Here is a 23,624-nt window from a genome sequence, read left to right on the forward strand (position 1 = left end):
ATGTCAGCTAATTGTCAAAACCAGAAAGTTTATTGATAATTTAAATACCAATTTTAAATAAATGATTTACTAATAGAAAGCAATCATCTATAATAGTCCAAGCTTTTTAGATTTTTAGTTTGAAAAACCATTCGAACTTTTTTCCTAGCATGTTCTCTAAATAAAAAGTGTTCTAACATAACTTTACAACTTATTTTGCACAGCATAATTTATCATTTAAAAACCAAGGTGATACAGGAAAATGTTTCAGCCATTGTATAGGCCCACAATAGAGCTTAATGTATTTTATTGCTGTCGGCGTTAAAAATAAACAGCGTAAGCTTGGCAAAAACGCAGCTAAAATGAAGAGGCAGTTTTGGCCAGGAATTCAAAGCACTTACAAGGGAAGCATAGCTTCAGGTATCGCCCAACTGGATACTTTCCCACGCACTGTGCATCGTTGAAGTCCTTGGCAAAGGACTTAAACACAAGTTAGAAGAGCGTTAAATTACAACGCTTCTGACAAATCATCGAGCAAACAAAGCAACACAATCCATGCTGTCAATAGGACATTAGAGTCAGCTAAGGCGAAAAACCATCGGCTGCATCAATCATAAATATTTTAAGCCGCAAACAGTGCGGATGGCTTTGTGCCTTTGTGCTTTTGCTTTTGGCGTGCTTTCGTGCTTTGCTGCTTGCGCAGCAAGTGTGTGTGGAAACGCGTGGCTAATTGCATTACCAGTAGGCAGCTATTTGGCCTTAAATGCCAGAATGCCTGAATGCCAAGAAACGAGCTGATAAGCCTTCGTGGCTGCCACCGAGCTTGTGGCATTTGCGTCAATTATGGAGTTTTGCAGCAATGAAATTTTAATGAGCAGTGCAACATGCTCCTAGTTTCGACATTGTTCAACAGCTGCTGATGCGGAATGGCTACGTTCTGAAATTTAATGCCATTTCACACGTCATTGAAGAAAATTTCCAAGCATTCAGTTCGATTTATGCATTTTATGCTCATAAATTGATTAAACTTTCAAACAATTCAAGTGTGCAACTTTCAATTTCGGTTATCCGTAAGTGCTTTTAGCCCACCATAAAAGCTATTTAAAATTCATGGTTCAAATTAAGGCTTAAACTGAACCATTTCCCACCTTGTCGAAACTAATTTGGCTCCACTGCAGTGGAGTCCATGCATTTGGTTGAAACAAAACGATGGGACGCAGTCGCAGGTTTTGCCATCGCATGACCAGCAGCTATTTGTCCAATTATATGACCCTTGTCGCATAAACCGCGAAATGTTAAATACTCCCGATTTGCACTTAAGATAAAATTGCAATAGGGCCTTATGAGCTAATAAAGCTGCTCGAGCGGATTTCACACCAGGAGCGCCAAACTAGAAGTGCATAAGTAGCAAGAAAGTAAATGCTAATGAAGTGAGCTATGAAATGAGCTCTTTTTTCTCTTTACACCAAAATCAATTAGTTTAATATATGACTAGATCCAAATAGATACAACTTAAGACTGCTAAACCGCTCCTGGTCCAATGTAATTTGTCATCACTGCCGCTGACTTTGTTATAGATATATATGGACATATGGTTGCTCCAGCGAGCGGGTGATAAATACTTGGCACGTTCCACAGTTAACTGGGCCCACATGCAAAGGGCAGGACTTCAACGTCCTTCAACTTGACAGTAACCCACTGGCACTCGGCCAACCAACAAATATGGATAATCGTGCTGCGGAACTTATACTCAGAGAACGGAACATTTTCCCAACCAGTGGTTCCGATAACATCACCTTGCTCAACAACATGTTCGTTTTGGAAATGATCTATAGGATAACGCAGCTGTATCATTTCAAGAACTTCGTTTTTTACATATCTGAAAGGCTAGATCTGAACAACAAGGACTCGCAGGAGTTCTTTCACAATTTCTGGACCTATTTTCCATTGGCGCCCAACTTGATAACAACGAGGGAGCACCATTTGGGCATACCCATGATGCAGTTCATCAGCACTCCATCGCTGGTGATGGTCTTCACTACGGGCAAGGACGATCCCATCATGGAGCTGGCCTCCCACAGTCAACAGGGTATTCACTGGCTCAAGACGATCTTCGTCCTTTATCCCAGCCTAGAAAGCCGTGACTTCCAAACCAATCCGCAGTCATTGGCCCACTTCAAGGCGGAGATTACGGATGTCTACGATTGGGTGTGGAAGAAGCAGTTCATCAACACGCTGTTGATCACCATCAAGGATAATGTATTCATACTGGAACCCTATCCCACGCCATCGATTGTGAACAAAACGGGCGTGTGGAGAGCGGAGGAGTTCTTCCAGAAATATGCCAAGAACATGAGGGGCTATGTGATAAGGACTCCCATCATGTACGATATGCCACGGGTCTTCAAGTCGGATCGTCCCTCCAACAGCTACGAGAAAAACTTCATCCACGGCACCAGTGGGAAATTGTTTTTGGGATTCCTGGAATTCGTCAATGCCACGCTGTTGGATGCCAGCGCCAATGTCACGGATGACTACTTGAACATGACGAACCTGTTGGATCTGGTGTCGCTGGGAGTGTACGAGACGCTGATCCACTCCTTCACGGAAATTACCACCAAGTACGTGGTCAGCTACAGCTATCCCATTGGCATTAACGACTGCTGCATCATGGTGCCCTATCGCAATCAATCGCCTGCAGATCAGTACATGCACGAGGCTCTTCAGGAGAATGTGTGGATACTGATCTGCCTGTTCACGCTCTACATAACTGTGGCCATCTATTTGTGTTCACCGCTGCGACCACGTGACCTCAGTGCCGCATTCCTGCAGTCCATCTGCACCTTGACCTACAGTGCGCCCACCTTCATCATACGCACGCCCACACTGCGTATGCGTTATCTTTACTTTCTGCTGGCCATCTGGGGAATAGTCACATCGAACTTGTACATTTCCCGGATGACCAGCTACTTCACCACGGCGCCACCAGTGCGACAAATAAACACGGTGGCGGATGTGGTGGAGGCCAATCTGAGGATCAAAATGCTGGCCATTGAGCACGAGAGGATGGCCAAGTCACCGCTGCAATATCCGCAAAGCTATATGCAACAGGTGGATTTGGTGGACAAGCACATGTTGGATCTGCATCGTGACCCATTCAACACCTCCTTTGGCTACACGGTGAGCAGCGATCGCTGGCGGTTTCTGGACCTGCAGCAGCTCCATCTCCGAAAGCCCATCTTCCGGTTGTCGGACATCTGCGAGGGACCATTCTACCACGTGTTCCCCCTGCACAAGGACTCCCACATGCGCTCCGTGATGACCGAATACATCATGATTGCCCAGCAGGCGGGCCTCATGAGCCACTGGGAGCGTGAGGCCTTCTGGGAGGCAGTGCATCTCCACCGCATCCAGGTGCATCTATTCGACGAGGAGCCGATGGCCCTCAGCCTAGACTTCTTCTCCAGCATTCTGCGCACCTGGACTTTGGGCCTCATCCTAGCCGGTCTGGCTTTTGCGGCCGAGATGAAGTGGCACGAGCATGTGACCTCAAGACGTCGTCCTGTTCTAGGGATAAGCCGCAAGCCCAGGTCGTTTCTCAGGCGATTCATGAAGTTATGATGCAAGGAAAAGGAAAACTCTGGAAACATGAAAGCGGAACTGTAGCTGGTGTCTCAACCCTTCTCACTTTGAAATCAGTCCTAGAATTTGAATTTATAAATTAAGTTTTGAGCAAAGAATGCACTGTATTTCACAATAAAGTTTAATTAGAATTTTATAATGGAAACCTTCGTCTAGAAAGTGTTTCCAGGACAAACACAATACCAGCCAAAAAACTCATCACCAGCAGCAAGATGAAGGCAATGGCCAGATGCTGCAGTCCCGCCGATGTATACTCCTGATTCTCGGGCCAACGCTGGACCAAGCCTGCATGGAGGGCAGAACCAAAGCTGCTGCGGGCATAGAAGTTGAGAAGACCGGAGGAGTGGATGCGGAATGTGAAGTACTCGATGTCCCGCCACAAGGACGAGTCCATCTGGAGGGGAAAGGCCAGGTGGTAGGAGCCAAAGCAAATGCCGCTCAGCTTGAAGAGTCGCTGCTTCAGATGCTGCTGCTGCTCGTCGAGGAACTGCCAGTGATCCTCGGTGATGAAATAGGCAAATGAGCTATTGAAACTCGTCTGGTGCGCCGCAAAAATCGCCGAATCCACGGGGCGTAGCAGCTCTAGAAACTCCGGGGGCAACTCCTTGTTCAGATTTAGCAAAAATTCCATTTCGTAGTCAATGATCATGACGGGCAACTGGGCACTCACTATGTCATCCATGGTGTTGATCTGCGCGTGAAAGAGATTCACCGTGAGGATGCTTCCCAAATTGGATGTGTAGTAGGCGGAAAGGAAGAATCCTTGAAAGAACACCGTGGTCAGCAGAAGAAATCGAAGGAGACATGGCTGTTGCAGCTGGCCCTCGATGGGCACATTGATGATGTAGCAAAAGGAGTTCAGTACCGCGACCTGGTAACCTGACCACCCCCCGAACATCCTCAGCCACATCACCTCCAGGAGAACCAGTGCCAGTAGAGCGCCCAGCGCAAAGAACCACACATTCCAAGCGAAGGGCTGCAGTGGGTAGAAGTAGGTGGACACACTGTTGTAGAGCGGAACCATTAGACACCACTGAACCACCAGCAATGGGTATGTCTTCTCCAGCTCCTCATCGGGCATGAAGAGGGCGTAGGCATGGGCACAGAACTCCATCTTGCGTTCCCGGATCAACTGCAGGGCATCCTTCATATTGATCACCTGCCCACCGAGGCCATCTGGTGGCATCATAAGCTCCGCGAAACTGCCGTTGATAAATCTCACAAAGGTTTCTATTATCCGATATGTACTGCCATCATAGTGTCCTTCCGACCGGAACAAGTGTGGCAGGTCCTGGCGCAAGGGTGTAGTAAATGCGAAACCACCTACATCCGAGCGAGCATTCTGCACCCGCTTCCATATCTTTCCGATGTACCTCAAAAAGTCGGTGCGATTCTCGAACGTCATGACGGGAAACTTAGAGACCCCAAACAATTGGTTTATACCCTCCTCCGATTCGAAGTACACCATCGAGTTGAAGAACTGCTGGTTGTAGGCGAAGATCAGTATGTCGTTGATTGGCTGCATGTCAGTCACTTTTTCCGCATATATTATTATCGAGAAGTAGAAGTGACGTCCGAGTAGAACTTTGCTGAACACATTCATTATGGGATCTTCCGCTCCAGTGGTAAACACAAAGCTCAAGTGGTTTCTTTGCGCCGACGAGTGAATCATTCGCATCTCGCTGTTATTACTCACAACCGTCTGAGTTGCGGTCTTTCCGAAAGCCTTGTCCATGCGCATGATGAACTCATCTACGTGGTCCAACCGCTGATGCGGACTTACGAACCACACGATCTCCTGGAACACATTCAGTTGGGCGAATGGAGACACCAGATTGAGCAGGTACTGCATGCTCCAACCATGACTTGGATGATAGGTGGTGCTCAACAGCAGAAGGCAAATCCGAAACGATGAACGCATGTCTTCCACTGAGAAGCTCCGTGAATTAATTGAAACGCTAAACTATTTGTACGCCAGGTTAATTATTTTGCCCCGATTTATTCGGTATTAATTGCTCCCATGGGAAAACTTAAACATTACCTCCCCAAGCTCCTATTTGAATAACTTCCGCTCAAGCTCAATCTATTCAAAGTTATTAAAATCGCATTTAAGCTGTATGATAACTAAGCCCTTGATAATTGAGTACAATAATATTTCCTCTTTGTCAGGTAACTAGTTAATAAGCCTTATCAATTTAACTATTTTAGTAACATATTTAATTATGAACCAATAAAAAAAATTTCAGTTTTGCTTTGCATTAACCACTTTCCATAATTTAGTAATCGTAGCACTCAAAGCGGTCATACTGTGAACGTCTCTCCTTTCGACGATGCACGTAAAGCTCCAAACAGAAAACCAGCGAACTAATGGGTATTCCCGCGGTCATGACAATCCAGGCCGTGGTGAAGAACTCCAGGTTCAGTGATTCCACGGGATATGTGTCCAGGAAAACTCTCGCATAGCCAGCCTGCTTGGCATAGCGAAAGGCTAGCTCTTCCCAGTAATTCCACAAGCCAGCCTGAAAAACGTTGAGAATTAAGTTGTTCAGGGAATCGGCAAAGCTGGCATTGGAGGCCATGGGCAGGGCATTGAAGAGACCGCCGAAGCACACCTTGGACAGGTGGAAGTACGGCTGGATGAGCACCCGCTGCTGCCGGTTGAAGAACAGCCAGGCATCCTGGGTGACCACATAGGCGTAGGAACGCGATGGACTCGCCAGCAGGGCCTGGTACTCCTGTCAGCTGCGCGCATCGAACTGCGAATCCAACGAGCTGGTATTCACCACCGGTAGCCAGCGCAGCTCTTCCAGCAGCGAATCGTGGATAACGATCCGCAGTCTCGAGTGGATCAGATCCGACCAGGTGTCGATGGGCCGCAGGAACACAGGCTTCATATCGAACGCGGTCATGTGGCTGAGGTGGTAGTTGGTCAGGATGAAACCAAAGACGTAGAGTAGCGTGTAGAAGGTAATTACGCGCAGCGAGGCGTGCTTCAGCTTCACAGACATGTTCATGTTGGGACTGAACATCAGCAGGGCCATGGCGTGGAGCACGTTCCTGGTATAGGATCGGGTGGCTTTACCTGGCTCCCGCCAGTGCACATACCTCAGCAGGAGGGCCACGTAGAAGGTGCCGAGGAACAGGCCGGACCAGATGTACCTGCCCAGCGGCCACACCAAGTACATCCACTTGGGCAACTCAGGAGCAAGGGGCACCATCACGCAGTTCGTCATCAGCTCCAGCGGATAACTGTGCTGGGTGAAGTCAGTGGTCGTCTCTGGCCGAATGATCACGCCATGGAGCGAGAGGTTGTACTTGCCGTGGATAATGTCCTGCTCCACCACCGATTTCTTGGGCAAACTCTCGAGAGTATCGAGAAACAGCTTGTAGTGGTACACCTGGGCGAAGTGCTTCACTATCTCCATGTAGGGTCCACAGAATTTGGGCTCCACGAACTGCGATTCGTTGAAGATAAAGGCGTGCGGGATGTCAAAACTATATGGCGAGCGGATCACTCCACTGGCCAGGTCCGTGTCGAGCAGCATTTTGGGGCCGACTACTGATTGGCGTGTGGCCAGGACCACATTTTATATGCCCGCCACATTATTGATGCCACACGCAAAAAAATGGCATTGGCAGACCTAGTGGCACCCATGTGAATGCTTATAGTATACGAAATCCGGTTTATTTTAGTGCAAAGTTCAAAGATCTCAGATGTTTAATGACACGTTTTTGTGTCCTGCCGATTATCGTTCAGATTGCAAAGCCCCCCCCAATAAACACATCCATGAAAAGGACACCCTAGAGCAAGTTATATGCCACTTATAAAAAAAAAATATTTTTGCGAATGCGAACTGGACTTTGTTACGGATTCCCAACGGACCAACCCACATCACAACCTTTGTGTAGTTACTGGAGCGCAAGTACTTTCACCACTCACAAAAAGCGTCCAGTTTTTTCTATACTCAAAAAAACAGGCCACGAATATTACGAAAAAAATATTTGTATAAGGACTTGGCGAGTGTGGGAATGAGTATTTGAATTGGCAGCTTTCGTGTAAATACTTTTCAATTTTTTAGGGTTTCGACGGCACAAAACGACGACGATTTTCACACACTCATACGCCTGTGGTTGCAAGTGGGCCAGGATAAAAACAAAACTGCCATTGAAATAATTCTGCACTTGAGGGTAATTACATTATCGTTAAATTCCAAATATAATGAAACTGGATTGTACAAGTTCAAATTGGCCAACTTTGGTTCCTGGCAATCGAAACCTGTTCATGGGTTCGTGAATGCAAATGTTCATATATGCATCTATATACTGGTGTGTTTCCAGCGAAATGTCTGACTTTTATATTTATTAATTGAAGCGCAAGGGTGCCACAAAGTATTAATCCCCGGCTATTGGTGAATACAGACAGCAGAACTTTTATTTATGTCGAAATTAATAAATGCTAGTGGCTATGGTATTCAGGTTTTAACTTCTATAACCCATTCCTGTTTGCACACAAAAAAGTGTCGACATAAAATGGCATATTTATTCAGTTACACATTAATTTTATTATCTGCAATCTGCTTCACCTTCCGCTTAATTGATCATAATATATTACATTGCACTGCCTGATAAGAATAATATGTTCTTATCACTAATGGGTGCGTTGTTAGATAAGAAACTGCGTGAAACGAATCATATATAAATTTTATTAATCTTAGGTAAAATCTTGATCAAAATAAAAGCTGAAAATAGTTAAAGACAGCAATAGAATCACATTATTTATTAGCCCTGCTAAGGTAAATAACTAAATATAATATTTGAAATATCTAGAGCAATACAAGTTTATGAATTCCTTCGTAGCGTTCTAAATTTATTCATATGTGGTTTATTTTGGGAACTTTTGCCCACCACCCGTATCTTCGACCCTGCGAACAGAGCAATACGATGCGAATAGCAAACCGAATTGAATCGAAACGCTAAGCCCAGCAGCACCACGCCCACTTTCTGCCCCACAGCAAGCGCACTTGTGCTGGCTTGGCAAATTCCAATTAATTTATGAGCCAAAATCTTGTTTATCGGCTGACGGTTTGTCGGTTTTGTGGCTTTGTCTGTCTTGCTCGAGTGCTTTGGACTTTCACTGCTGCGGTTGTTGGTGCTTTGCGTATTGCTGCGATTAGAGGCGTAACTCTACCACTGGTACTCGTAGTTGCTCCACAAACGAGTTGTTTCGGAGCAAAGAAATGCAGGCAAATTGCCTCCAGTCCCAGCTTTAGTCTTAGCTACACAAACACACACAAACGTATAAATATGTGCGCTGCTTATGAACGCGATTATCGCTCGTAGATTCAAGTGCCTTCGTAGCCGTGATCGTCTAGTGGTTAGGACCCCACGTTGTGGCCGTGGTAACCCAGGTTCGAATCCTGGTCACGGCAATGCTGAGATACGCATTGTCACGGAGAAGGATCTGCTTTTTTTTGCTCACTATTTTGTCTGCAGCTGACTTTATATTTTAGGCACATAGATCTTATGATAGAAGCAAATAAACATATAAGAATATATAAGAAACTGTACTAACTAAAAGGTAAAACTATCAAAATGTCACATTTTATATTAAAGTACAAAACATTCTCATTGTCTCTCATTTATTGAAAAAGTTTAAGATGGAGGCTTTTAATAATTTATTTTTTGAACTGCTTTTTGTGCTTCAACGATGCAAAATCAACCACTGATATCAGCTCGATAAAATAGGCAACCCAAACCTCCTGGGCAATATATCTGCCAAGGATATTTCAAATAAAATTGATTTATTTAATCCCTTTCTAAGGGCCACACGTTGAATAGTTAGGGCAAGCACCTGAGCTTGGCTTCAATTGTCCTGGCTTGCGGCTTTCCCCGAGAACTGAATGGCGGCTGGCTTTGACTTGAATTTTAATTTAATTGTGAGCAATTGACAGAAATATACAAAAACCCAATCCAGCACTTCGACCGAAGGATATTAAGACGCTGCCAGCTGGTGTTGACATAAAAACGCAATAAAAATACTGCCACCGAAACGGAGCAGACGTAACAATACACGGCAAAGTGAAGTAGGACACCAAAATACCCTAAATTATACCCTAGATAAAATTTAAGGAATATGATAAATAGGAAAGATATAGCGCCCTATCTTGAAATATTATACATATATCCACATTTTAGTAATCTTTCAAATATTTTGAATATGTAGGTAAGCAAATAAACGGTATCTTTTCTTAAAAAATACAATTAATATAGAACGTTTAAAATAACAATTTAAATTCAATTTTTTGTTCGGTGTTCGCACAGGGACCTCCCAAAAAAATCACTCAAAATCAATTGAATGTGGCCAGCACCGGTTTTTCCGTAGCAATAAGGGAAATCAACGTGAAAATAGCGACAACAATGCGTTTTGTTGTCGCTGCGGAGCAAGTGCTTATTGGATTTCTCGCCGTGAGGAGCGGTTGACAGCGTTTGGAAACCATTGCTGGTCCGGGAATGGGTGTGGCAACTGGCATGACTTGTGTGTGCTGATGTGGCGGCACAGAGATTCCCATAATTACTTCAGGACAGTGTGAATCTTGTTCCAATTTAAATTTTCCGCAAATAAAACGGCCGTGTGAGACAATCGCATTATTCACCATACACAATACAATACACGTAAAATGCAATGGCCATTTTCAAGCCGTTTCATTGAATGTAAAGAAAAATACAAATATTAACCACAAAGGCCCTGCTCCCATCTGTGGGGGTGGTTCAAAGTGGGTGGTTGGTGGTGGGGAGTGGGTGGTGATGGGTGTGCAGTCGCCTGTATTTATGCATTTAAATTCGTCCGCTTCTCTACACGTATGTGTGTTCATATTGAATGGATAAAAGGGATTTGCGTTTATTTCGCTCTGCGTCTGGCCTGCTGGGTCTTTATATTTATATATATTCACATACAATCTGTCTATATGGCCGATGTCTGCGGGACCATTTCGGAACAGAACGCAACACGCCGGAAACATTTTTGTTGTGCCATTTGCATTGTCATACCATTTTGCTCAACACATTCGCAGTAACAACGGACACAGGCCCATTTGGTTTTATATTTCATAAACCGGCGGGGATACGAAGGTTGCTGTTTTAAGCGGCAAGTCATAACATATAAAATACAATAAATATGTCATAAAATTGTGGGCTCTCACAAACACTTTATATACATATGTACCGAATACCAATATGGATGGTTACCTTTTCTAAAGCTGCATTTACACTCTTGTTTTCCACTATTACTATTATTTTACTAGCTATGCCTTCATATTTGCGCACCGTAATAAAATCTTCAATTTACGCTTGCCCAGTTCATCTTGAAGTTAGCTTGTTCTTAAATGGGCAGCGGAAATGAACGTTTGAGCAGAGCTAATTGAATGAAATAGTAGACTCGGCAGGGAATTAAGAAGATACATGTAACTTCGTTGACTCATTTCACATTTTTAAATATATTTGGTACCTGGTGATTAGCTACAATTTATGCAAATGCAAGATCATACAAATATTTTCTACAATGGCATCGCGACGATAGCACGTCTGAGTTTAGAATGCAATTATTAGTGCAATTGTACGTGTCTTCGGCGGTGGCAGCTCCTCAATAAGTTAAAATAAACTATGAACTAAACGAATAACAATTATTAGCACGTGCACGCTGAAATGAGATGGCAGCAGGTGGTGGCCAGGACAGCCTACTGCAGCTTCTTGGCCTCCTTGGGAGCAATGGGCAGTCGCTCCACGGCCTCCTTGTACAGCTGGTTGAGGCCAAAGGTGGCACGCACATTGTCGCTGGAGAAGAAGAACTTCTGCAGTTTGCCCTTGGAGTCCACGCAGGGCCTGCGGTCCGTCTCCTTGCCCTGTTGGAACAGGATCACAGTGGGCAGCTGTCGAGAGAAGCTGCTGTCCGAGATGCGATACTTTTGGGCCACGTCCGGAAAGCGTCCGATGTCAATCTTGCCGAACTTCAGGTGGTCCGTGTTGTACTCCGCGGAGAGCTCGGCAAAAACGGGGGCAAAGTTCACACAGCTGGGATTCCACACAGTGTAGAAGCAAATCAGCCAGCTGGTTCGCTTGTCTCTGGCCAACTCCTCCTCGAAAACTTGTGCGTTGCGGAAGTAGGTGATGTGCTCCGGTCCGCGGTACGAGGGCTCCGGCAGTACCATGCCCACCAGGACGCAGACGAGCAGAAAGCCCAGGCCGTAGCGGAAGTCCGCGTAGGCCCACAAAATGGCATTGGCCACTTTGGTGTAGAGGAACGACGAGGCCAAGTAGTTGATCATGGTGACACTGCCCGTTTTGCGTGACCGTATCATCACCACGATCAGCAGGAAGAACAAGATCTCCACCTCGCGACTGTCCAGGTCGCATGCTTCATCCTCTCCGGCGAGAATAAAGAGGCGCGTGCAGATGAACTGCGTCTTTTTGGCCAAAAGGTACGATATGGCCAACAGGATGTTTACCCAGTAGTATGGCTTGGCCAGCAGCGCCATTTGCTTCTTCCACGTCATCGCTGCGACCGGGGGCTGTATGCGCTGATGTGGGTCACGATTTTAATTAACAATTTCCCGAGTTTTTCTTTTCTTGCTTTTGACAGCCAATTGTTAATTTTAGCCTCGCCGATGACACGAAATGCGCAGCCTAGGTGTCTGGCGCGGGCGTTGCCACCTGGCGAAAGAACAGTGCTGCTCATTTCAGTGTTGGAAATTGTGTTTGCTTCGTTGGCGCCATTTTAAATTCAAAATTTCCAAAAAACAACATTTCAGCTTTCTTAAAAATTTTATTTTATTGTAATAGTAATTTATTGTATAATTTTTACATTCCGGTTAGGTTTTTATGTAAAATACTTGCTCTACATGGATGCATTTTTGAGTAACCTCATGATATTTATATCATTTTTTAAAATAATAAGCAGAACTTTGAACAGCCGAATTTGTTTGCTCGAAAGCCGTTCAAAATTGATAAGCGAATATTTGTTACATCAGCATTTTGCTACAGTCATTGAGAGATTGTTGAACTGCCTCCCAAAGGCCATTGCACAAAAGGTAAAAAAAAAAGGCATCGAGGATCTTCATTATCGGCGCACACGCCGAGTTTAAATCTGCGAAGAAGCCTGACTCTACGTGATCTCAGACACTCGTGGCTTCTATCTGTCTTATCACCCAAATTATTTCGGCCTTTTATTTGTAGTTCCTAAATTAAATGTGTTTGAAACTGTGTGAATGCTGTGAGAATTTTTGTACCTACTTCATAGATCATCGGCGGTATAATCTCCATCGTGACTCTCGGCATTGTGCAAAGATTAATTTTTTTGTAGTAAACACTGTGCGCGTCACTGGACTAAATGATTTATTTTTAATCGTATTATTGAGAGCATTTTACGAGGGTCATCTCCATGATCCCCAACGGATCGATCACCCACCTATTTACTGGTTTCACTAGTGGGCCGTTCTTTGTGTTAAACAGCGATTATTCCTTGAATCATACTTATATTATGTTCAGTACACTGGCAAATTAAGTGAGTAACTTTTGAGTATATCTAAGTGTAAAATACAATCCTCCTTTAGTAATTTCCTTGTGGCCGATTATTAAACTTGAATCCGGTAATCTTATTATGTTGAAAAAGTATTAAATTCATAAATAAAATTACTTCAATAAGAATAAACTTATTTCAAGTGCACAGTTATGTAGAATATGATAGAACTTATAGAGAATATAATAGGAAAGGAATAAATTAGGGAATCTTTAAAACCTTAGAGAATCCCAGAACATGACTAATCGCAATCAAATCTAAGGTGCAAAATCATCAACATTGTCTGCGCCACAACAAAAATTAAATGAACATTCCAGTAAACAACGTGCACTTAGGTCAGTTTTTAATAATATTATAATCACAAATGCCCCTGACTGTATGCTGAAGTGTGTGGGCAGCTGGATTAATCTGGTTTTGGAATCAAGTCTCGTAAGATGGCCAGCCATTTGAGTACAGGGACACTCGGGATGGGAACGAGAACCCTTAATCTTGGCTGAGGCTAGCAAAAATGGCATATTGTAGATTAAGGGTTCCGATAACCAGAGATGTCACCCATATCAAGTGCTCGAATCTCAAATCCCAGCCCAGCGAAACTTCCCGTAGAACTTGGAATAGCGAATAGACCTGGGTAGAAATGACAAAAAGCAAAAGCAAAACCCAAACAATGACAACTGCAGCTGATAAGTGGCACAAAATGGCGATCCCATGCCGGCTTTATAATCAAGGCAGCCTGATCTTCTGTCTCCTGTCACCCGCTTATCACTTGGCAGCTCCGATCCGATCCGAACACGCGGTCTATAAATTCCAATCGCCGCCAGGCGACGACTTCAGTCTAAATCCGAACCCATGTGCTGAGTGTTCATCTCCGAGTAGCAGACACATTCCATCGCAGACTATCGAGCAAATCCCAGAAACAACGACGGGCATTAAATGCCAATCCTCTAGTGCAAAACACACACACCAACCCCTTCCAATTGGCGTAATCTCAATCACATCTAAACTTGTGAAAACAAAGAAGAAAAAAACAAAAGACACTGGGACCTATTTCGATATAAGCGAAATACTCCCTATCCCACGCACTTTTCCCGGACTTTCGATTGTGCATTTGAATGCTGCTGCAGCAGTGCGGAAAAATCATCAATCCCGATCGGCATTTCACAGAGTGCTGGAACACAAGCCTGTTGCGAAACTTTGACTTCATCTCCCTGCTGAGCGTTATTTCCCTGAGTGGTGGGTAGTGATTTCAGCCAGTCTCACCAATGGATAACTAACTTTTGTTGCCTCTCCAGTTGCTAAGATGGCCGCCATTCCACAAGGTGCATTTGCAGCCTGCAAGATCCGCGAGCAATTCAACGAGCGGGAGCTGATCGTCGCCCGTCTGCGATCCGCTGCTGCAGATAAGGGTTCCGTTGACAACGGGAACGCGCTAACCCGTAAGTAGACATCTCCACGATCTGGATCCACTGGGTCATTGGATCATTGTTCTTACGCCTCGATTTGTGCACTTCCAGAGCGCGAGTACTCGCCGAACAAGTACAACGACAAGCTGATGAACTCCATCTGGGGATTGTACAATCGCTATTCCCCCCACAATGTGAAGAAGAACGAGTACGCCCCCACCAAGTGATGACCTAAAAGGGGGCCACGATGGACGTGGCCCCAAACACGACTAGCATTCCCACCGGAATGTTGGTCCAAATATCTTATATTATATATACATATATATCCCATACTATAATCTCAAGCACATATTATACGCAGCTATATCAGTTTTAACACGCACAGCTTTGGTAACAAATATCCATTTAATGCTGTAATGTTTTTGTAAAATTCAATAAATACTTATGATATTGTATGTAAAAGGGACAAGACCACGAAGCGTATTTCAATTCAATTCAATTCAATTCAAGTAGCAGGACTCGTAGGTCGGCACCATGTACTTGATGTTGATGAAGGCATCCTCGCCGCCATGCAGCTCCAGCACCTGCAGCGTCTCATCGATCAGATCCCCCAGATTCAGGTTGTTCTTCTGCGCGTAGTCGATCTCATCGCCGCAGTTTACTGCTCAGAAATGGAATATCCCTCAATGGAAGTTACACAAAGTACTGCAGTTTAGTGAAATACATACAGTTTTTCACTTTGAAGGCATTAAACATGGGCAGCACCTGGCGGTAGAAGGGCACCAGGGCGGGTCCCACCAAATCCGAGGACATGACCAGCTGTTGGATTATCTTCAATGTCGTGCACATTACCTCCAGGTTTCGTGTGCTCAATGCGTCTGAAAATGGGTGGGCGTATTTTGGATTGCGAGTTGTATTTGGTTTTGTATTTGTTTTCGGCAAGTTTCGCATTGGCAAGGTGCAAATTAGACCGAAAAACTTCGAGGCATTTGCGTGCCAGCCAAAGCCCTGGTACTCACTCTTCAGCGGCAATATTAATTGCGGTATCACCGGGTGTATCTTCTCGCCCCCGGCCAGCAGCAGATCCGTGACTCCCTGGCGGGCATACGTCTTGTAGGGATGCTTCGTCTCCGCCAGTCCGTCGAAGAAGAGCGGCAGATAGAGGCTGTAGTCCAGCTTCTCAATGTCCACCTATTGCGGCGGAATGCGGAATGGGAAGAGGTGACAACGGGTGGGTTCAAAGGTGAATAGAGCGCTCCAAGTTCGCAATTGGTTCGTGTGCCGGCGGCGGCGGTGGCGCAAGTTTTGCAAGTGTACATTTGCACGCCATGCCCCGGGGTTAGGCATCAGCCCCAAGCCCCAAGTCCCAAGTCCCAAGCTGATTTCCATTAAGATGCTCTTTGTTTGCTTACGTTGTCAGTGGAAAATTTTTAGAACACATCGAGCAATAGGCGATGTACCTGTGCACCTGCCTATAGACTAGGTAGTAAAGGTCTAGACTGATCTTTGCTCGAGCGTCTAGTCTAAGTATAGTTAGCAATAGCTCGGGTGACTAACAAAGGGTTATAGTATAACATCAGTTACACAATCAATTCCTTAGCCTAATTGTTAGTTATACATCTTCTCACTGGCTCAAAGGAAACTTGTGCATCATTCTTGATGTTCACTCCATGCAGACAGCCACTTTATAATTAAGTCAGAGGCGACATCGCTGGCATCGCAGCTGCGTGAGCCTCACATATGGGGTTTCCCGACTACGACCTTCAACCTGCGAACTGCGACCTGCGACCCAGTGACGCAAATCAGGCAGTGTCACTCACATATCATCCGAGTGCACACGAGCTGTCACGGCGGCATTTCGGCCTAGATAAACAAACGCACCGCCCAAAAAGACATACGCCGCATATGTGGGCTCCATATGGAATATGGAGTAAGGACTACCTACCATCCAAGGTCTGTGACATTGAACCAGCCAGAAGGGTCACACACCACACATGAGGTGGGTGGATGTGGAAGCCATTACATTCCGCTTGCAGCGGAGTTACACGGCAAATGACTGACAGTTGGATGGTGCGACGTTTTGAATGTCAGTAGTCGCATTCCGGCCGGAATCGCTTGGCCGTCAGCCGTGTGCAGAGCTCCACTAACTCCGGAAATAGACAATGGCATATTATTTACTCGGTTTTTGCTTTCAGCTGCAACACTTGAAATAATTGGACACGCAGGTGTACGAAACTCGAGCTGAACTCAAATATGGGCTTTGCCTTTGGGTCACCGAGTGGTTGGGTGGGTTACCCCTTTCTAGTGACAGTCGTGCAATTTCTTTTGATTTTGATTTGCACTGACTCACATTTGCATAGATGAAGTTTAAGTTCTCTGACTGCCAATAACAACAGTCATATGGAAAATGCCAGCTATTGCTACAAGAATAGATTATAAAGCCTCAAAACGGATTAGGGTATAACCTTTGAATATATAAGCTAACAAGATTTTCATAAACTACCAATCAATATTAAATAACATATCATTTATCTAGTATATGATATTTGTATAGAATATGTATAGTTAAAGTTATGGTACTTTTTGGTACAAAGAAGCTATAAAAACACCCACTGTATGTCATAAATAATAAATCAAGTAGCAACGGACCTAATGGAATTTGGTATGGTAGTTTAGGCGCCCAACTCCACTCACCGTCCATCCGATTTTGTCGCCCCCGCAGAGGTACTCCATCTTGATGGGCAGGTCGCCGCGGTCGAAGTACATCCGGAACAGGGTTCCTCGTCCCGGATCATTAGCCCCGCCGGCGGAGCAGCCATTGAGGCCCATGCCCAAATTGAAGGTGGACATGGACTTTTGCTGGCGCCTCAGAACTGAAAATCAGTGCATGCAAAAATGGGGACAGGAATGTGTCATTAGGGAAACAAATAGCGCACCGAAACAGCCAAAATAAACAAAGTAACGCACTTTTCGGATTGGGAACCCGACTCCTGGCACTGGCTGTCTTGGGGGCGGTTTCGTGGATGGGTCCGTCGATGACGACCGTGTTCTTCTGCTGCGACTGAATGGAGAAGGGTGGAACGTAGCGTGGACGCGATGACACTGCTGCTCCATGGATGCCGCTAAGTGGACGCAGCTGCGCCGGATTGGCGGACTTGGAGCGCGTCGGCTTGTGGTAGTCGTGCGTGGGACGCCTTGCCGTCGCGGTGCGTGCCGTTTGGGCCATGGCCATTTCCGGTACACGTAGTGTAAACAGCGAACTGCCGAGCGAAGGAATTTCTGGTAGCCAGGCTGGCACTCCTGGTGTTGGCGTTGCTTTTGCTTTTGTTGGGTGTCGTGTCGTGGCGTTTCTATGGAGCACGTTGCTAGGGCCCTGGGGCGGCTTAGTGACCGATAAGCCAACAGTTGGAGCTAAAGCCGCTTGCTCGCCTTCGCAGAGCGGTGCTCTCTTCCAGTCGCATTTATTTATAATAACATGCCGGTTAGCCTTTTGGGCGCCAGTTATGTTGTTATTATCATTCGACTGTGCAGCAACCACATGGATTTCCGCGTCCACATGGATTTCCCAAGTGCTTTTATTGGGCATTTCAGGTCAGCGAACCCATCAGGGTTTTCTGGGGGCGCAACCGCAGATTAACAACGACAAATTGGCACAGCTCATGTCAATCATAAAACCTAACGTACTGCTAATCTGTTTTTTATTTTGTTGAATTGACTTATAAACTATAAAAAAGGAAAAGCAAATATCAATCAATAAAAGCAATTAGATTTAATATTTTAAAATCAAATTAGTAACACCATAAAAATCGAAATCAGTAAAGTTTTATAATTGACCCAATTACCATAAATATTATACGTAAATCAGAATTTAATCAAAGTAATCATTACAATCTCGGAATTTTCAAAAGAAATGAAAAAACTGTCTTATCAATCAGAATTTAATCAAAGTAACCTACTTATCAGTACAGTCTCGGAATTTTCACAACAAATGAAAATCGTCTTATTAATTGGGTTGAGGTTATGGAAAACCTAGAATCTCAAAGAAATAAATTACGTTTGAAAAAGCGCGCCCAGAGAACTTATCGATAAATCGCCAACTCAGCTATGCAGCACTGGCGCTTTGTTTACATTCCGCAGTGTTTGGCGTTTGTCTGGCAACGCCGCACCTGTTCCGTGCGGGCGGCGTGTTGCACAGTGCCGAGGGAACTAAGAACTGCCAGTGTTGACTAGCGATCGGGTGCGAATAAAGAACAAAAGTGTGATATGTCGCTGTGAATAGCCAATTATCTGTGTTTTCTCGTGCTAAATCCGAAAGTTTTACGCAATGTCTGAGCCAGAGGTGACCGGCGTTGTAGGTATGAAATCGCCCAACATATCCTCCTCCTGCTCCTTCTTCAAGCTGAAGAAGCTGTCGGAGGAGTCGCTACTGCAGCCGCCAGAAAAGGTCTTCGACATTATGTACAAGCTGGGCGAGGGCAGCTACGGATCGGTCTACAAGGCGGTCCACAAGGAAAGCAGCTCTATTGTGGCCATCAAGCTGGTGCCGGTGGAGTCCGACCTGCACGAGATCATCAAGGAGATATCCATTATGCAACAGTGCGACTCACCGTATGTGGTTCGCTACTACGGCTCCTACTTCAAGCAGTATGACCTGTGGATCTGCATGGAGTACTGCGGCGCCGGCAGCGTCTCGGACATTATGCGTCTGCGCAAGAAGACGCTAACGGAGGACGAGATTGCCACCGTTCTGTCGGACACACTGCAAGGCTTGGTCTATCTGCACCTGCGTCGCAAGATCCATCGCGACATCAAGGCGGCCAACATTCTGCTCAATACCGAAGGCTATGCTAAGTTGGCCGATTTCGGAGTCGCCGGTCAGCTTACGGACACAATGGCCAAGAGGAACACTGTGATCGGTACGCCCTTCTGGATGGCGCCCGAGGTAATTGAGGAAATTGGCTATGACTGTGTGGCAGACATATGGTCATTAGGCATCACCGCCCTGGAAATGGCCGAGGGGAAGCCTCCCTACGGCGACATCCATCCCATGCGGGCCATCTTCATGATTCCCCAGAAGCCACCACCCTCGTTTCGAGAGCCTGATCGCTGGAGCACCGAGTTCATTGACTTCGTGAGCAAGTGCCTGGTGAAGGAGCCAGACGACCGAGCAACGGCCACTGAACTGCTGGAGCACGAGTTCATACGCAACGCCAAACATCGATCGATCCTGAAGCCCATGCTGGAGGAGACCTGTGCCATCCGCGAGCAGCAGCGCGCCAATCGCAGTTTCGGGGGTGTCCTAGCTGCTAGTCAGGCGAAGAGCCTGGCCACCCAGGAAAACGGAATGCAACAACACATCATGGACAACGCGTTCATGGAGGATCCGGGTACTCTGGTGCCGGAGAAGTTCGGTGAATACCAACAGAGCTCTGCCTCGGATGCCACGATGATAGCGCATGCAGAGCAGGGCTTGGATGAGGGCACTTTGGGGCCGGGAGGTCTAAGAAATCTGTCCAAGGCAGCTGCTCCTGCGGCGGCCTCCTCGACAGCATCTCCTCTCGACATGCCGGCAGTTGACAGCGGCACAATGGTAGAACTGGAGTCGAACTTGGGTATGTAAATGATTTTTAAAGGGCTAGCCATTAGTTAATGTATTGTTTGTTATTTAGGCACCATGGTTATTAACTCCGATTCGGACGACTCTACAACGGCCAAAAACAACGACGATCAGAAGCCGCGAAACCGCTATAGGCCGCAGTTCCTAGAGCACTTCGATCGCAAAAATGCGGGAGATGCTCGTGGCGATGATAAGGCTATAGCCACCGAGTATTCTCCGGCAGCAGCGGAGCAGCAGCAACAACAACAACAACAGCAGCAGCAACAACAGGAGGAACAGCATCTGGCCAGCGGGGCGAACGATTTGAACAACTGGGAGCACAACATGGAAATGCAGTTCCAGCAGATCTCCGCCATCAATCAGTATGGACTGCAGCAGCACCAGCAGCAGCAGCAAGTGCTCATGGCTTATCCCCTGATGAACGAACAGCTCATCGCGCTCAACAATCAACAGAATGTGCTGCTCAGCAACGCAGCACCAATGGGCCAGCAGGGAATACCGGCAGCTGCTGCGGCTCCAGCTCAACCGCCGCCCGCATATCAGAATCTGCATATGCATACGCAATCGCACGCCTACGTGGAGGGTGAGTTTGAGTTCCTCAAGTTCCTCACCTTCGACGATCTGAACCAGCGGCTGTGCAACATCGATCACGAGATGGAGCTGGAGATTGAACAACTAAACAAGAAATACAATGCCAAGCGGCAGCCAATTGTTGACGCCATGAATGCGAAGCGCAAACGCCAACAGAATATCAATAATAATCTGATTAAGATATAGGTATAGCAACTCACAATTTCGCATGACAACTGATAATGAAATCTCAACTCACTCAATTGCCTCAACATTGGGTTAAATTTGCAGATGATACTGATACTGACTCTTACAGACCCATAATCTGTAACCTCTTGAAATTATTCGTGCATTGTGCAAATTTAACCTGTTGGAAAGGTCTAAAATCAATCACAAGAAATGAAAACACAAAAGCTTTATTGTAAAATGCAGAGAAAACAGAAAAGAGAAGTCATCGGCAGTATCTTCCAGCACGAAAACGAATTTTCTGTTTCTTTCATCTTTGCTTTCATCACATTTATGTTTGGTTTCGTATGTTCTACCTTCCATTGATCTGTCTTTTAATATAGGTATGCTCGAATAAAATTTATTTTGCGTTTATTATAGCTGCCCATATTGTGAACTGCCTAGGCCTTATCATAATTTTATAAGACTTATACTACTATTCGTTCTTCCTTGTTAACTATTAACCTTAATCTTTAATACACTTATTTTCTGTCTTCGTGCGATAAAAACAGCAACCCGTCAAGCAATACTTATAAAGGAGAAACATTTTTATACGCATTGGAATGCATATTTTTCGAACATATATTTATCAAAGCAAAATGCACAGAAGCACTCACATATAAACATTTATATATATACCTAGTACTTTTAGCAATTATAAATAATTTACATAATAAATATATAGGAATATATGAAGCAAAAATTGTATACAATCCATCAAAATTTCTTTTGATTTATAAAGTTTGACGAAAGACATTTAAGTAATAGTTTAATATCTAATGATATTTCGAGATTGAGAAAATCTCCTTTTCATTTAATTCTGTCTAATCTTGTATATCCATTTCCTGAGTTGCCTGCTGCATGTCGTGCAGCTGTGCCCGCAAATCCTCGGGCAAACTGTGTTCGTTCAAGGCACTGGGGTCTTCACCATCCACAACAATCTCTTCTGGATCTGGGGCTCGTGGCAAAAAGTCGGCCTCTGGGAACAGTTTGCCAAATATGTTGCGAGCATTGGCAATGGCCGCGTCATAATCCAGCTCGTAGGTAGGTGGATCGGTGTAGTAAATGTGCTCGGCAGCGGCACTTTTACTAGACTGGGCAGCAATTGTGAAGTATGAGCTAAATATTATTTGTGCGTCTGATTGATCAAAGAGTTGGCTAGTAAAAACAGCTAGATCCGACGCTGGATCCTCGCTTAAAGCCGGCGTGGTCAGGTGGAAGATATCTGTGAAAATATATTCATTAGTGTGTGATTTACAACATATTTTCAAAAGGTTCTTACATAAACCCTCAGGGCAGGCTCCTGTGTAGTGCGACAATTGAATAAGGAAGGCCTCCCGTGTTCCCGCAGCGTCAAGCAGTCGGAGAAGATTGACACCGCCACCTCCCTTGTTCAGCTCCTCGTTGCCCAAGGGACTGGACGATATGAACAAGCCGCGTGAGATGTGAGGCTTCAACTCGATGCCCTTTGAAACTGGTGGATAGCCAGGCGCAGAGACCACATTCTTGGCACGCAAAGTTTTCCCTGCGCTGCTCAGCAGGAATTCATTCGAATTGGAATCTAAGGCAATGTCGTCGACAGGTCGCTTTAGGCAGTAAATGCCACCATAAACAGCGCACAGACGGCAGAAGCACTGCGGCAATTCCCCGCACCCGTACATGGGAAAGAGAAAGGGTGTGTTGCCATAGCGGCCCAGGCTGCCTAGAAATCGCTGTGTGCGCTGCATACCCTCCTCGAAGCTGGTGGTGGGGCCACACATGGCAATAGCCTGCATCACGCATGACGATATCTTTTCGGTCACCCGCTGCGCCTGCAAATATTCTAGAAACGTTCGTCCCCGGAATTCCAACGAATCCTCATTGCACTTGTCCTCGCCGTAATCGTTGCATGCGGTTAGAAATTTCATCAGCAGCCGCTTTTCCACGATGGTCAGGGTCTTGGTGTTGAAGACATCGCTACGGGAGCAGGGCACGGACACAATCTCACCATTGTGGCGCATGCACACATGGTCCACGGCTCGGAATTCAGCGTAGCGGCAGATGTTCGACTTGATGAGCAGCTGCACCAGCTCCCCGGCTGCGTACAGAATGCGTGGGCAGAGATCCAAGCTGAAGCGTCGCGACTTGGCCAGCACTGAGTCCCTATTCCAGGTGGTTGGTGCATCTGTTTCTGATTCACTTTCCGTGGTGTGCCAGGTGTACTTGGCATTTCGCAAAGAAGAATGAGGCTCGGTCTCCTGGTCAAAGCGGGCACATAGAGCGTCCATGCTGAAGGAGCTCCATACATCACCGTAGTACTCATTACTATCCAGGTGGAGCACCGATTTGCCCACCCTGCTGGCCGCAGCGGCGATGCAGGATTCGGTGAAGCCTGAAAAGGGCGTCCCACGAATGACTCATCTGTGCTTGAAACCAGTTTTCTGTCTTCTCTATTACCTGTGCCTATGACCACTAGGTCAAACTGCTCCGGCAGCTCATCCGACATGTTCTAGACCTTATTTGCTCTTATATTCAGACGATATTTACAAATTAATAAGATATTCGCTGATTTTATTGCGAGTTTACTATAGCAGCTGTTTAGAGATGCGCAGCTAACGATGACGTTACCAACAAACAGCTG

General features: G+C 45.7%; 8 protein-coding genes and 1 non-coding gene across 9 annotated transcripts; 4 read left to right on the forward strand and 5 right to left on the reverse strand.

Annotated features, from left to right (window-relative positions):
* The first annotated feature begins 1,701 nt into the window (after positions 1-1,701).
* LOC120446800 lies at positions 1,702-3,600 on the forward strand. The gene has a single exon (XM_039627957.1). It carries the CDS (start codon positions 1,702-1,704, stop codon positions 3,598-3,600), a length of 1,899 nt encoding a protein of 632 aa, XP_039483891.1.
* Positions 3,601-3,754: 154 nt separating this feature from the next.
* LOC120444863 lies at positions 3,755-5,796 on the reverse strand. The gene has a single exon (XM_039624829.2). It carries the CDS (start codon positions 5,540-5,542, stop codon positions 3,755-3,757), a length of 1,788 nt encoding a protein of 595 aa, XP_039480763.1. The 5' UTR covers positions 5,543-5,796.
* A 101-nt stretch (positions 5,797-5,897) lies between these two features.
* LOC120445535 lies at positions 5,898-7,166 on the reverse strand. Its single transcript, XM_039626002.1, has 2 exons — positions 6,405-7,166; positions 5,898-6,353 (listed from the first exon to the last, which is right to left on the reverse strand). The coding sequence occupies exons 1-2, from the start codon at positions 7,164-7,166 to the stop codon at positions 5,898-5,900; spliced, it is 1,218 nt and encodes a 405-aa protein (XP_039481936.1).
* A 1,812-nt stretch (positions 7,167-8,978) lies between these two features.
* Trnah-gug lies at positions 8,979-9,050 on the forward strand. Its single transcript has one exon. It is a non-coding gene; the product is annotated as a tRNA-His (tRNA).
* A 2,036-nt stretch (positions 9,051-11,086) lies between these two features.
* Positions 11,087-12,306, reverse strand: LOC120446472 (thioredoxin-related transmembrane protein 2 homolog). Its single transcript, XM_039627475.1, has one exon. The coding sequence runs from the start codon at positions 12,168-12,170 to the stop codon at positions 11,355-11,357; it is 816 nt and encodes a 271-aa protein (XP_039483409.1). The 5' UTR covers positions 12,171-12,306; the 3' UTR covers positions 11,087-11,354.
* A 1,712-nt stretch (positions 12,307-14,018) lies between these two features.
* LOC120446534 lies at positions 14,019-15,058 on the forward strand. The gene is made up of 3 exons (XM_039627547.1): positions 14,019-14,422; positions 14,482-14,625; positions 14,704-15,058. The coding sequence occupies exons 1-3, from the start codon at positions 14,302-14,304 to the stop codon at positions 14,817-14,819; spliced, it is 381 nt and encodes a 126-aa protein (XP_039483481.1). The 5' UTR covers positions 14,019-14,301; the 3' UTR covers positions 14,820-15,058.
* A 27-nt stretch (positions 15,059-15,085) lies between these two features.
* LOC120446533 (parkin coregulated gene protein homolog) lies at positions 15,086-17,824 on the reverse strand. The gene is made up of 5 exons (XM_039627546.2): positions 17,560-17,824; positions 17,287-17,465; positions 15,612-15,783; positions 15,321-15,470; positions 15,086-15,253 (listed from the first exon to the last, which is right to left on the reverse strand). The coding sequence occupies exons 1-5, from the start codon at positions 17,822-17,824 to the stop codon at positions 15,093-15,095; spliced, it is 927 nt and encodes a 308-aa protein (XP_039483480.1). The 3' UTR covers positions 15,086-15,092.
* A 950-nt stretch (positions 17,825-18,774) lies between these two features.
* LOC120445180 (serine/threonine-protein kinase hippo) lies at positions 18,775-21,717 on the forward strand. The gene is made up of 2 exons (XM_039625392.2): positions 18,775-20,204; positions 20,262-21,717. Exons 1-2 carry the CDS (start codon positions 18,917-18,919, stop codon positions 20,984-20,986), a joined length of 2,013 nt encoding a protein of 670 aa, XP_039481326.1. The 5' UTR covers positions 18,775-18,916; the 3' UTR covers positions 20,987-21,717.
* Positions 21,718-21,769: 52 nt separating this feature from the next.
* LOC120445181 (rab proteins geranylgeranyltransferase component A) lies at positions 21,770-23,600 on the reverse strand. The gene is made up of 3 exons (XM_039625393.2): positions 23,441-23,600; positions 22,287-23,375; positions 21,770-22,229 (listed from the first exon to the last, which is right to left on the reverse strand). The coding sequence occupies exons 1-3, from the start codon at positions 23,487-23,489 to the stop codon at positions 21,829-21,831; spliced, it is 1,539 nt and encodes a 512-aa protein (XP_039481327.1). The 5' UTR covers positions 23,490-23,600; the 3' UTR covers positions 21,770-21,828.
* Between the last annotated feature and the right edge of the window lie 24 nt (positions 23,601-23,624).

The sequence above is a fragment of the Drosophila santomea genome, chromosome 2R, assembly GCF_016746245.2.
Source record: "Drosophila santomea strain STO CAGO 1482 chromosome 2R, Prin_Dsan_1.1, whole genome shotgun sequence".
Lineage (NCBI taxonomy): Eukaryota > Metazoa > Arthropoda > Insecta > Diptera > Drosophilidae > Drosophila > Drosophila santomea.